Below are 15,017 nucleotides of genomic sequence, written 5' to 3' on the forward strand. Positions count from 1 at the left end.
AACATTTGTCATGGGGGGGGGCCAACTTTGTGGGATGTTGTCAGAGTTGTTTTAATTTGCTTTTCTCTAATTATTAGTGATTTAGAGGGGTTTTTTTATAAATAAGGTTATTGGCTGCTTGGATTTCTTATTTTGAAATTTTTTTCTCAAATCCTTTGATCATTTCTCAATTGAGGAGTAGTTCTTGTTCTTATAAATCCGAATCAGTTCCCTATATATCTTAGAAATGAGAATTTTATCAAAAGAACTTGCTATGTGATTTTTTTTTACCCATTTACCTGCTCCTCTCTTAATTTTAGCTGCATTGGTTTTGTTTGTGCAAAAACTTTTTTTAATTTTATGTAACCAAAAAGTGTCTATTTTACCTTCTGTGATTCTTTTTATATCTTATTCCCATCCATAATCTCCCAGATCATTTCTTCTTTGCTCATCCAGTGTTTTTTTTTTTAGTGATGTTAGCCTATATGTCTAAGTCATGTACCCATTTGGAGCTCATCTGGGTATATGGTGTGAAATGTTGATCAATACCTAGTTTTTGCCTAACTGCTTTCCAGTTTTCCCAAACATTTTTGTCAAATAGTGAGTTTTTGCCTGAATAACAGAGATCTTTGGGTTTATCAAATAGTAGATTACTTCGTACTCATTTGATGCCGAATTTTCTCTTCTTTCTGGACAGGTAAACAGACAACCTTCTGCTCTTCAACTTCTGAAAACAGATGATGAAGCACAAGGGATAGAATATGACCCAGTGTTAGAAAACCCCATTTTTCCTACAGATCTTCCTCTAATCTCATTTATCTTATCCATTTGCTTAGAGAGTCTTTTTTCCTTCCATAATTAGTACTAAGATAAACTTGAAATCAGTCTTTTTGTCCGAATTCGAAATTCATAGGATCCAAAATTAGTAAGGCTTAACTGAACTTCATGAAAACAGATAAATCCAAATGACTTTGACGTAGATGAAAATTTAAGTGTATTTAGAGCAGAGACAACAGATTAGATACTGGAGGATGTAAAAATACCTGCCATCAAGGAACTTATATTCTATTGGGAGACACAACATATACAAATATAGGTAAATCCACAATAATCTAATGGATAAAAAAAACACACACTGTGAATTGGTGTGGAGAGGGTGGTGGAGTATGACTTAGCAGAACTAGAACCAGACTTTGAACTAATGGCAGCCCGTGTGCCACCACAGACCTCTAGAATCAGGTGTAATTATTGCAATTCTGTGATTATAGATATATAATTAAGTGCTAAGTGGCAGGGGTTACTGACTGATTAAAGTGTAGTAGACAGGGAAAGCGCCTTGGAGAAGGTGGGAATTGAATCACATACACACAAGCATCCCCATTCCAGAGAATGGCATTCTTTCTATGCCTGAGGAAGGAGATTGAGGCTTACTTTAAGGGCTAAAATGCTAATAATTATAGCTCTCAAAAAATGGCCTGAGTTGCCTTGGGAGGTATTGGTTCCCTGTCATTGGAGGCCTTCAAACAAAGACTGGAAGACCATTTGTTGGCCATGTTGCAAAGGAGATTTTTAATTTCGGTTTGAATTCATCTAGACCTCCTCCAAAGTCTTGTCCAACTCTGAGCTGCTGTGGTTTCTTCTGTAATGGTTCAAAAATGATCTTTAAAATTCTTGAACTTTTTTTTTAATTTACAGTTACTTGTATTTTTTTCTCTTTTTTTCCCAATTAAAAAAAGAAAGAAAGGAAAAGAATATTCTTGTAACAAATATGCATTGATACCAATGGGCTATAAAACCATGTGTACTGTTTGATCCAGCAAGACAGCTACTAGGTCTATATCCCCAGAAAATCAAAGTAAAAAGAAAATTACCTATATGTGAAAAAATATTTATAGCAGCTTTTTTTGTGGTGGCAAAGAATTGGAAGCTGAGGGGATGCCCATCAATTGAGGAATGGTTGAACAAGCTGTGATATATGATTGTGATGGAACATTATTGTGCTGTAAGAAATGATAAGGAGGACAGTTTCAGAAAAACCTGGAAATACCTGTAGGAACTAATATGAAGTGAGGTGAGCAGAACCAGGAGAACACTGTATACAGTAACAGCAATGTTGTAATAATGTTCAAGTGTAAAAGACTTAGCTATTCTGATCAGTACAATGATCCATGACAATTTCTAAGGATGCATGATAAAAAATGCCATCTCCAGAGAGAGAAAACTGATTAACTCAGTGCAGAATGAAGCAGACTTGTTTCACTTAATTTTTCTTGCAGTTTTTTTTTGCAACATAGTTAATATGGAAATGTTTTCCTTGACTTCGCATGTATAATGACTATCCTTCTCAATGGGTGGGGAAGAGGTTGGAGGGAAAGAGAGAATGTGAAACTCTAATTTTTTTTTAATGAATGTTAAAATTTTAAATAAAATCTATTATAAATCTCATGGGAAAAAATAAATATTCATAATTTATTAAAATAAATTCTCACCTTGGCCATGTGCAAAAAGATTTGTTTCATTCTGTACCCTGAGTCCATCACCTTAAAAGAAGGTAGTTGGCATGCTGCATCTTCTTCTGAACTCATGGCCAGCCATTGCATTCATCAGAGTTCTTGGGTCTTTCAAAGCTATTTGTTTTTCAAGGGTTGTTTTTATTGTGTAAGTTGTTCTCCTAGTTCTTCTCACTTCACCTTGCATCTGTTCATAGAAAGTTTTCCCCAAGTTTCTCTAAAATCATCCCTTTCTTCACAGAAATGACCATTTGCATTCCCCTAACTTATTAGAAAACCCAGGTTTCCCCTGAAACAGGGCTGTCTGTCTCTTCTAGACCTTCTATTTTTGACAGGCAGGAATGAACAGGAAAAGTGAAGTCCGTTTGGATATGAGGACTAGGAAAAGGAAGAGTGATACCAGTGTGCAAGGAAAATCCCATTTCTGATTACTTTCAACTCCTCCCCCCTTTTCTAAGTTTATAAGAGCATCACTGTCATGGGGGGTAGAAAGAACAGAAAAATGGAACATTTCCATCAAAAAAATAGAAAGCCTAAGGGAATATGCCTCAAAAGAGAAGCTAGAGGCAGTATGGGGTAGTGCGTAGAGTACTAGACTTGGCATTAAGAAAATCTGTGTTGACATCCTACCTCAAACACTTACCAGCTGTGTGATCTTTAGCAAGTCATCTCTCCTCTCTGTGCCTCTGTTTCTTCACCTACAAAGTGAAGGAGTTGGACTTAGTAGCCTCTGAGGTCTGTAGCTTTAACCCTATCATCCTCAAAGAAAGAAGAAAGAGATCTACATGGATCTAAATATTATAGGGTTTCCTTTTGCAATGACAAAGAATTGGAAACATGAATTGGGGAATGACTAGACAAGTTGTGGTATATAAATGGGATGGAATGCTGTTGTGCTGTAAGAAATGATCAAGAGAATGGTCTCAAAGAAACCTGAGAAGACTGTATAAAGACTAATCTGAACTGATGCAAAGTGAAACAAGGAGAACCAGAAAATTTATACAATGATGGCAATATTGTAAAGATAATCAACTTTGAAAGATTTAGGAACTCTCATCAATCCAATGACAACCACAATTCCTGATAAAACATATATGTCTATGTCTTAATCTGCCCTCTGGGTCCATCACCATCAGGAAGTGGGGAGCCCATTTCATCATTTAGTTTCATTGATTGATTAACAAAATGACTCTTTTTTACTTTTTGTTTGATTGTAGACAGGCTTCTGGCCTACTAGAGTTGTTGATAAAATGGGTGTTTGATTTCTCTGTTTAGCAGGTTTCTTCCAGGAAGCTCTGTCCTTTTTTAAAAAATGAAGCAGGGATGGTCTCTGGACATATCCATCCCTGCACATGAGCGAACACTATTCTACCATAGTGGTCACCTAACATGATGCATCTCCTTTCAGGATGGCACCAAAGTCACAGGGAAATGTGGTGGATACTGTGGGAAATGCACACCATCCTCTGGAACTGGCCTAGAGGTGCGAGTACTCTGACCATGGTAGGTTGTTATTGGGTCTGGCTTTCAGGATCAGGGGTGAAGGGGGTGGGGGATTGGGAACAATTTGAGGCAAGTACCTTTGGCAGGACCTATCCATGTCCTTCCTTTACTGCCTCAGCCATTTGTCCCCTAGAGAGGAAGATCAAACTCTCCTCTGGGGCATGAGAAAACTGGAAACCATCCCACGGAAAAAAATGGGGCTACTGAGCATGTAGAAATCTTCCAGAGGGGGGACTGGCAGATGGGCAAGAGGGAATAGGCTAGTCTTCCTTGGCACAGAAGATAGAAGTGGTTGCTATCTGTAAATGTCTTAACAATGAGAGCCCTCCAGAATTGGAGGGGACTGTCACTGGAGGGAGAGGCTCAAGCGGGAACTGAATGAACACTTGCTAGTGATATTCAAAAACATCTTGGACCACATTGCTTCTAAGATCACGTTCCACTCCCCTAGGTGCTGAATAACCGCAGCTCCTCCCAAAAGTAGGCAGGTTTTAAAAGTAGGGAGAGTTGCATATTTGACAGTTAATTAAGAGGATAATGGGGGTAGCTAGATGGCACTATGGTTAGGGTACTGGACCTGGAGTCAAGAAGACCTGAGTTCAGATGTGGCCTCAAAAATTTACTATGTGACCCTCCCTTGGTTTCCTCATCTGTAACATGAGCTGGAGAAAAATGGCAAATCACTCCAATCTCTTTACCAAGAAAACCCCAAAAAGGGTAACAAAGAGTTGGACTTGAACAAAATGATGGAAAAAAACACCAAAAAGAAGGTAATGAGAATATTACTAGTGCAGAGTATTATCTATCTATTTTAAACACATATACACTTCGCCAATTACATGTTAAAATAATTTTTAACAAAGTTTTGAGTTCTAAATTCTCTCCCTCCCTGCCTCCCTTCTCCCCTCCCTTGAATGGCATGCAGCCTGATGTACGTTATACAACCACACACACACACACACACACATTCATTTAACAGTAACCTTTGTTTGCCTCAGTTGCCTCATCCGTAAAGTGACAATAATAACAGCACCCACCTCCCTGGATAGTTGTAAGGATCAAAGGAGATCATATTTTAAAGTGCTTTTCATACCTTAAAGTGATATATAAATACCAGCACCCATTCTCATCATCGTCATCATTAGGGACTTCAAAGTTTGCAGAACATTTGCATATAATATAAAGAATATCTGTTGCTATTTTTTTTCCTTACAGGTGCTCTAAAAAGGAAACCATTATGGGATGGATGAAGGATCATAATGCAATACCTCCACCTTAAATTTGGTTTTGTGTGTGTGTGTGTGCATGAAGACTTACGTGTGTGAGAGTGTGTGTGTGTACATAAACATATATATATATGTGGAATATCCTAATGATGTAAAGTTTAATATTTATGTTTAAAATTATTTATTGTGATTTAATATTTTTGTACGTAAAATGTTTCTCTTGCGGCTGCTTTTGTTCTCATTTCGTCCTTTGCAGTCAAACTACTGCATTTTACGTACTCTACGTCATATGTAGTTCTGTGACAAAGTGCTTCTCTATTGTTATCACGGTACATTATGGTTTATTTTCAATCTGTACATTGTTTGTATTGATACTTTTTTATTGTAATTTTTTTAAAAAAGCAAAACCACACCCCTCTTAAGGTGCTACATGATCACTTTTTTTTTTGGTTTTTTTTTTGGCATTTTAATGGAATGGTTTCTAGAAAAATAGCAGTTCGTACTTAAAGCAGTAAGTAACAAGCTGGTATTGCAGAATATACAGGCTTTTAATTACGTCAGTTCCATGTTCAATTTCACGTGCTCTCTATGAAAAGCAACTGTGTTGGTGCTAACGTATGTTTTTCAATGATGTTTAGGATTAGAATAAAGAACATAGACCTAAAAATGGAGGAATGGAAGGAAAACTTGGGATGGACAAAAAATTCATTTCAATAACATCAAATGATCAATTGTTTATCCTATTGTGAATGTCTACATTTTTTTTTGTTAAGTGAGTAGAATCCGTCCTTTTTCTGTCATGAATCACTCACTACTTTGCTTCTGCACATGGTGCCTTGATTTCCCTGCAAATGAAAATGGAGGTTGATGGAGCTGCCACATTACAGAATGCTAGGAAAACAAATGTGGTCAGATGGTTTTGCCAACAGAACCCCACAATATGAGCTAATTACCAGAGTTATCCCACTGACCAGTGTGAGATCAGTGCCTGGTGAAGGGTGGCATGCTAGAGAACAGAACCAGTGATGTGGGTCATGTATATTGTATAGTGTCTATTTTTATTTATATCCTTGCCCATATCCTGATCTTTGGGTTCCTGGGTCACTGGAGACAATCCAGTTTCCATGGATGCTCTGAGGGGTCAGAGTTTATTAGCAGAAAGAGGCTGTGGAGTCCAAGATCACCACTTTTCATTAACGAACTGTACAAGACTTCTCCTGGATATGGATGTGCCAAAGACTTGGTGTTTGTCCTTCTGTATTTTCAGTCTGACCAGAAGGAAGACATTATCACCAAGGCCTTCATGTATAGGACCCTTGGGTTGAGATTTCTTTCCCCGATTCCGAGGACCAAAGAGATTAGGAAAAGTTGGACAGTTTCCTCCAAGCCCAAGCAGAACTTCAGGGAAAATTGTACTCCATGTATGTATGTGTTATTTTCCATTATTAAGGCATTATTAAAACCTATTATGAATAAATACAGTGACCACATCCAACCATTTGCAACCCGTATGTTTGCTAGACTCTTATTTGTGTCGGTGAGGAAATGTTTCCAGTCGTTTTTCATATCCCTCCTTTGGGATGGGTTACAGATTTTATGAACCACATTATCTGCTCTTCTAATTCCCAGGGGAGAGAAGTCATCAGGCCTTTCCCCTGGTCTTCCTTTTGGACACCTAATTCCAGTAGATGTTTCTTCCGGACACTAGGGCTGGATTTATATGGCAAGAGAAATTGGTCTCAGAATTAAGATTTGTGCATAAGTATAGGAAATTGTTGACCACTGGAAGCAGTACTACCCTACAAATGTTTGTGATAAATTGAAGGGGAGTTTCCTAGAAAACAAACACCAAAACCATCCTGGTTGACTTTCCATGAGTCACAATAGAAGCCTGAGGCAGATACTTTGTGAAATGCTTTGCCAAAAGCTAGGTAAATGGTATTTTTGGTATTCCCCTGTCCAGTTTAGCAGTCCTGTTAAAAAAAAAAGCTGTTAACCAACAAACATTTATAAGACAACTACTATGTGCCAAGCATTGTGCTGAGAATGCAAAAGCAAAATAATCCCTGTTCTCAAGTTGATTTTATTCGCTCAGGAGGAGATAACATTGGGACAGGAGAAAGAAAACTGGTACTGGAGTTAGAGAGCCTGGGTTCAAATCTCATCTCTTGGCACTACAGATCTCTATCTTTGGGACTCCCAGTTTCATCAGCACTAAATTGAAGAAATTAAACTAGATGGCCTCAAGTGCCCTGTTCTGCCCTGTACACATGGGAGCATCGAGGAAGTACAAGATCATTACAATTCCCATCATACCTTTCACCCTGACCAACATTCACCTCCTTTCTTTGATGCTGTTTTCTCCCCAGTGCTGCTTTAAAAGATACCTTTTTGGTGACCACTTTCCTCATCCACATCATCCCTTTCTGAGATTTAATAAAATCCCTCACATTTCTTATTATAATGTGCTACACCATCATATTCTTCCTCTGTTGCCCACGCTCACTTATGTCTTCCCTACACATTTTGTAAAAATTCTAAGTATTTGGTGAATTCTCTCACAATCCTCCTCAAACTTCCATTTTTCTTCCTTGTCAGGATTGTTTTACACTATAAAGAAATGCTCTCTGGATAAACTACATTTAATATAAAAATAACCAATCAAAATTGACTTTAGATAATATTTTAAATGTGCAAAGCACAGTGTCTCATCTCAGCCTCACAACAATGAAGTGGGGGAGATAACTACAGATAGTATAATCTTTGTTTTACTGCTGAGGAAACTGGGGCCCAGAATTTCAGTGACTTGCCCAGGGTCACACACACAGCTAGTAAATATCAGAGGTGGGATTTGAATTTGGGTCTCCAAGTTCTGCTCTTTCTCTTTGTTTCTGATCTCTTGTCTCTCTCTCTCTCTCTCTCTCTCTCTCTCTCTCTCCCTCTCTCTCTCTCATTTCACAAATGCCAGCTAAAATGAACTTTTCAATATACCAAATAAAATAGAAAAACAGGATTGTACATGAAATTAAATATCTCTATTTTGTACAACTTGTTTTTTTTTTCTTTTGTTAAGTGTATAATAAGTTCAGTTTGTAGTTTTCAAAGCTGTCCCATTTGTCTGTGCTTCTTTCTGGTCTTCCAGGATGGCACTCATCTCTCTATGACTCACTGCCTCTTCTAATACATTAAAATGTTCATTTGTACATGTGCCCCCATTTTGTGAATACTATTATGTGTGTATATATATATGCATATGTGTATGTATGCACACATATGTACATACATATACATACACACATATGTATATTTATGGATGGATGGACAAAACTTATGAGGTAAGAGAATGTAGGAAGACCTAGGTTGAAATCCTACCTCAAACCCTAAGTGACCCTAGACAAGTCACAGCCTCCTGTGCCTCAGTTTTCTTATCTATAAAATGAAGAGGATTAGATCTCTAAGCTCCCTCCCAGCTCTAAATCTATGATTTTTATGTCTTTATCACTCTACAAAAGGAATGAATGTCTCGCTCTTTCAGTCAACCAGCAAATACTGAATGTCTAAGATGTGCTTGGCACCCTTTCTACTTCATTTAAAAAATCAGATCTGCCCGAATTCATTTGGAACACAAGCTTCCAGGCACACACTTCTTGAATAAAATAAGATGTCCTCATTCTATTTTAAGCTGTTCTATTGCGGGGGAGGGAAGGGAAGGCAAGAGAGGGAGAAAAATGCTCTTTCTGCCTTAGGAAAAGAACCTCATCCCTCAAGTAATGCTTAGGATGCTCTGACTCACTTATGACAAAGAAATGTTTATAATATGCATTATTTATTAGCCTCTGCATGCTTCTGGTGACAGGGCATCCCCGTATGGCAGCCTCAAACCCAGGAAGGTCGAGGTCCTTCTCTCCACATCTACATGCACTGGCTGTATGACCCTGGGGAAGACACAGTCCCTCTGCACTTAACTCAATTCTCTAAGACTACAAGCTTCAGAGAATGGCCAACCTGCATTGCTAGAGGGACTTTCCTCACCTGGGACTTGCCTATACCAGTGAAAGTATTAATCCAGTGCCCACATTTGTGTCCTTATGTACTGCAATTACCCTTTTCTCTGTTGAACAAATAGATAAAATAGGAAGAATGTCACCAGGAAAAAGTATTCTCTCAAAATCAGTCGATATGATGAGTCTTCGCACAATATTCTCGCTTCACTGACGCTGGTCACTTCTTAACAAGTATTTATTGAATGCTCATGGTGAGCTAGGCACTTTTCTGAGTTCTAGGAGTACAAAAGGAAGCAAAAAATAAAAACAGATCCTGCCCTCAAGCAACTTACATTTTATTTAAGGCAGACAATACATAAAAGGAAGTGAAATGGAATGGGGGTGGGGTGGGGCAGAGCAACCAAGCAGAGGCTTAGTGGTGGAGTCCAGAGAGTCAGTGGCCAGATAGAGTGGGGAGTGAAGGATGGCTTGCCTGGGGCCTTCAAAATAAGGGTCCTGGGAGGAACTCACTGATAGAATAAGGGGGCCACAGGGGCAGAAGGATCTTCCAGGAGGACAGCGAAGGATGACCGACCTGGACCTCTCCTCTGAAGGGGCCAGCCTTTCCTTTAATTTCCAATGGTACCTAAACAAACTCTCTATACAGTATGTAGTGCACAGCATAACTTTGATGAAGCAAAATGAATGGAGAAGGAAAAAGGTAAATTGAATTTCTCCTTAGAATGATCACTAAGACCCTCCTTCCAACTCAAATTCATATGAAACTATTATTTAAAGTTTTGGTGAAAATCTTTCTAAAAATTGGGAGTTCCCTTTCCTGCCCTGGTCAGCACAGGACAACAAATGCCAACTAAGTCTCTGATTGTGGATTAAGCATCTTGCAGCCTGCTAAAACGCAGCCCATCTGTATGAGCGTGAATGGAGAACTACTACATTGTGAAAACTGACACTTTGCCACTTGCTTGCGGGCATCCATCTTCTCACAGATAGGCATTTCCTCCACTGGTACGTAAGGTAACTCTCCCACTCACTTTGATCCCAAATCATGCTATCTCCCAATGCGCTAGAGGCCTCTTTATAATCTCTTGACATTTCGTCAGTACTAATTCAGCATCAAGTTGTGAATCCATCTACATCCCTCCTTCTTGCTACATTAATAACCCAGTTCCTCTTCTGTTTATATGTTTTTTGGATCTGTTCATCAACAAGAATTTATTAAATGTGAAGCTCATCACCTGCTGCCTGGACTCTGCAATAGCCTGCTGGTGGATCTGCCTTCCTCCAATCCACCATTCGTTCAATCGCTAAAGTGATTTTCCTAAAGTATAGGTCTAACCATGGCACCGTCCTACCCAAAAACCTCTGATGGCTCACTATTGTCTCTAGAAGCAAATACAAAATGTTCTGTATGATCAAAGTCCTCCATAATCTGGCTTCCTCCTTCCTTTTCAGTCTTCTTACCCCTTACTCCCCAAGATATGCTTGTCAATCCATTGACATTGACCTCCTTCCTGTTCCACCGAGACACTCTTGGCTCTTGGCACCATCTCTGTCTACCCCTCATGCTTGGAATGCTCTCCCTCTCTTCTCTAACTACTGACTTCTGATTCGTTTAAGTCCCATCTAGAATCCCACTTTCTATAAGAAGCCTTCCCCAACTCCTTTTATATCCAGTGCCTGCCTTCTATTAATTACTTCCTACTTCTCCTGTATATAGCTAGTTTGTACATATCTATTTTTGGTCTCCCCCACTGGATTGCAAATTCCTTGAGAGCAGGATCTTTTGTCTCTTTTTGTATCCTCAGCACTCAGCACATGCCTGGTAAGTGTCACTTAATTCTTTGTGACCCCATGGACCATACAGGGAATCATCTTCCAGTCTCATATCTTTTAGCATTGTAGTACAATCCATGGGGTTTTCCTGGCAAAGATGTTGGAATGACTTGCCATTTCCTTCTCCAGTGGATCACCTTTTGTCAGAACTCTCCATGACCTGTCCATCTTGTGTAACCCTGGTACAGCATAGCTCATGGTGTCATTGAGCTACACAAGCCCCTATGCCACAACAAGGCTGTGATCTAGCACACAGTAGGCACTTGATAAATGTGCATTGATTGGTTGATTAACAGAGGTTCCTGCACCTCCCAACATAATTGATTGATTGATTGATTGATTTTCTATTTAAAGGGGCCATCCCCCTGACTACTTTTTTAAAGGGCCTATTCACTGAATGGACATTACCTCACCTTAAGTGAGTACCTGAAAAGACCTTAGCCTAAAAGGCCAAGGTCTTCCATTGCATCCTGGGCCATCTCCAGTCATCCTGATGAACATCTGGTCACTGAATCCAGAAAGCTCTGGAGGAGAAGTGAGGCTGGTGACCTGCACAGCCCTCCCTCACTCCAAACAAAGTCAAGTGCAAGTCATGTCATCATTTCCCTGATGTGCTGGTCCTCTTCGAAAGCGAAGGATGAACGTGATAGGGACACAAGCACAAAAACAAAGCAGTCCTTCCCCTCCAGGAATTATGAGAGAAAACAATCCATAAAATACTGTTGTGTTCAGTTGTTTTTCAGTCACATCCAACTCTTTGTGAACCCACTTGGGGTTTTCTTGGCAGAGATACTGAAGTGGTTTACCATTTCCTTCTCCAGCTCATTTTACAGATGAGAAAACTGAGGCAAACGGGGTTAAGTGACTTGCTGGGGTCACTGTGCTAGTCCCCGAGGCCAGGTTTGAACTCAGAAAGATGAGTTGTACAGATATTAGTATACACTAAATATGAAGATCATATGCCTTATACCACTTATTGTGCTAGGTTATTGTAAAAACATGATAGAGTCTATTAAAATATCTGTAATAGGAGACAGATGAATATATTTTCACTCTACTATGGATATCTAGAATTAGAGCTAAAGGTAGGTCCTCGGACTCCAGAGTGTCTATTATTTCAACTGTCTTATGCTGATTGATGCAGGGGTGGGGAGCCTGCAGCCTTGAGGCCACATGAGGCCTTCTAGGTCCTTGGGTATAACCTTTGACTGAGTCCAAGTTTTACAGAACTAATCCTTTTATTAAAGGGATTGTTCCGTGAAGTTTGGATTCAGTCAAAGAGCCATACTTGAGGACCTAGAGGGCCACATGTAGCGTTGAGGACACAGGTTCCCCACCCCTGGTAGCTTCTTGTTCATAACATGATTTATAACATAATTTTTAACATGGCTTAATATGGGGAAGAGTATTCTGAGTGGTAAGTAGTAGCCATCGAATCATGTAGGGAAGGAGTTGGTGCGAACTCTTTGTAAGTTAGACACTATTTCCAAAAAAAGGCTCTTTCTTGACTTTCTAGCACTTTCTTGCTAGAATCTGCCCCTACAATAAATCATTCTCTCTGTCTTTTCCTCTCCTGCTCTCTGGGCTTCCAGGGAGATCTCAGCTCCAGTTTTCATTCACCTAGGATGCAGGCTTTCCCCAGTGTTTTGGAGATATGCAGAAACTTCTCTCTGTATACAAATGGGGCAAATACAGAATCTGGGCAGACAGAGCTCCCTTTCAGTTCTCTGCTTCTCTATAACATGGGATATCTACCACAAGCAGTAGGGACAATACTGAACTGGGGGGTCAGGGAACCTGAGTTCTGGTCTTAGTGGATTTAGGCAACTCATTTAATGTTTTTGTTTCTATTTTCTTTTTCCTTATCTAAGGCAGATGAGAAGCACTGCTTAAGCACCTGAGTGCCGAAGGAGTACTTGATTTGGAGTCAGAAAACCTGGTGTAGAATCCCAAGTCTCCCATTTACTCCCCTGAGTCACTTGGCCTAGTGACTACACCATTCTGTTTCCCCATCTTGGACACCTGTGTAACTCCTGTTTCCTCCTCTATTAAAATGAGAGGGTTCATTTCAATGACCTCTAAGACTCCTTCCAGTTCCAAATCTATGATCCTATGAACGTTTTATTCAATTAAAATTGTCTACTATGCTAATTAGGGAGCTAGAGTCTGAAAATCAGAAGACTTTGTATTCACACCCCAGCTTTAGTGTATAAGGAAGATTGTCTTTCCCAGATCTAATCACAGAACAGGGTCCTGGAGAGGACAAACAGAGGAGGACAAACTAACTGTCAGCTTGTGGCTATAGAAAGGCATCCCTTTACCAGGTATAAGCAAGTCTCTTGAGTGAACACCATAGGCTTAAGAATGACAAGTCACCTCCTGGTTACCTTTAAAGGTTAGTTCTTTAAGACAAGGAGAAGGTCTCAAAAATGAGCCCTGTTTTTGACAAGACCTTAGGCAACACATGGAGCAGGAAAAGGGGAGGCTGTGAAAAGCCACATGGAGCTGGGAAGGAAGTGGACAAACCCAGCCACCACAAAGAAAGAAGCCAAGACTCTGGGAGGCAGACTGCTGGGACAGATTCGCTGGCAGAGGACTGGGACAGAAAGCATGATGCTGAAACTCGTCCCCCACCCAGCTACAGACTTGAGGGAGTAACTGGATCGTCTTTCTTTCCTTGGGATCTCTCAAGAAAGTCTGAAGCCTTTCCTTCTGGGCATAGGGAAGTCTTTGTTTTAAATGTTTATTTTATCTTTATAAATAGTGTTCAACCAAGAGTCTTTGTTAGTTGGGTATTAACTATTTCAAATGAAGAGGCAATTCATTGGAAGCATCCCCAAAGGCAAAGGAGAGAGACAGACATAACGTTGAGGTGTTTTGCCAAGGTTGTGGCTCAGACTGGGGACTCGGAGTCACAAAAGATAGAGAGGATCTCAGATTTTCTGATACAACTTCCCAGAGTGGAGGAGGAATGTTTACACTGGAAAACCCACCTAGGATTCTAGCATCAATAGGCGAGTGAAGGGTACCAGTAGGAGCTGTTGAGCAGCTTTGATCATCACCACCACTGCGCCATTGCTACATTTAGCAAGAGAGTAAATATTGGATTTACCTGTGGGGGTGGCTGTGTGTCATAGAGGGAAAAAAAAGAAAAATACTAGATTTGATAGTCAAGAAGACCTGGATTCCACAGACATGTACTACGTCATCATAACCATGGGCAAGTTATACCAACTCTGAGTCTCAGTTTCCTTGTTTGTAAAATGAAAATAAAATAGTATCCATCTCACAGGGTTGTCATGAGGATCAAATAAAATAATATACACAAAGCATTTTGTACACCTTAAAGTAACCCTAAATGTCAACTCCTATTACTGACAGCACCTTAGGGGAGTCATTAAACCCTCATTAGTTTTTTCAAAAAGTGAGGAGCCTCTATTTCCTCCTTTGTAAAATGGTAACAATGCCACTTGTACCATTGACCTCATAGTGTCCTACTGAAGACCCACCAAGACAATGTATTCTAGAATGTTTGTGTTACTATAAAATTCTCATTAATTGTGTGCTACAATTTATTCCAAAGAAGGGCCGCTAGAATCCCAGATACAAATGAAATGTTTAAAATAGGGGAGACAAAAATATAAGTAACTGGAAATGTCTCCCAATGAAGCTTTCTTCTTTATTTCTTGATGTGGTAATGGCCGTAGGGAAGAAGCAGCATGCCCTTCTACTTTAGTTTTAGAGACAGTCTGGGTGTTGTGAGGGTGGCTGGTTTTCTCTTCAGTTGTTTCTTTGCAAGGGAGCGATTTCCTCCTAACATGTCAATTTGAGACTCAGTGTGGTACACCCTGAAAAGAAGGTTGGATCTTCTTTCAAATCCAGTCTCTGCCACTTAGTGGTTCTATGATCTTGGGCAAGCCCCTTAATCTCTGTGGGTCTCAGTTTCCTCATCTGTCAAATAA

The 15,017-nt window shown here is 39.8% G+C and overlaps 1 protein-coding gene across 4 annotated transcripts in view; it reads left to right on the forward strand.

Moving 5' to 3' along the window:
- The window catches only part of ADAMTS9 (ADAM metallopeptidase with thrombospondin type 1 motif 9), a 197,033-nt gene extending 184,018 nt beyond the window's left edge, over positions 1–13,015 (forward strand). For 3 of the 4 annotated variants that reach the window (XM_072598760.1, XM_072598762.1, XM_072598763.1), the window contains 2 exons: positions 3,898–3,992; positions 5,208–6,726. In XM_072598760.1, the coding sequence (XP_072454861.1) occupies positions 3,898–3,987 (90 nt within the window). In that variant the 3' untranslated portion in view covers positions 3,988–3,992; positions 5,208–6,726. Of the gene's footprint in view, positions 1–3,897; positions 3,993–5,207; positions 6,727–12,926 lie in introns of those variants that run through there. The other variant, XM_072598761.1, reaches the window with a different exon arrangement.
- Positions 13,016–15,017: the final 2,002 nt, after the last annotated feature.

The sequence above is a fragment of the Notamacropus eugenii genome, chromosome 3, assembly GCF_028372415.1.
Source record: "Notamacropus eugenii isolate mMacEug1 chromosome 3, mMacEug1.pri_v2, whole genome shotgun sequence".
Classification (NCBI taxonomy): domain Eukaryota; kingdom Metazoa; phylum Chordata; class Mammalia; order Diprotodontia; family Macropodidae; genus Notamacropus; species Notamacropus eugenii.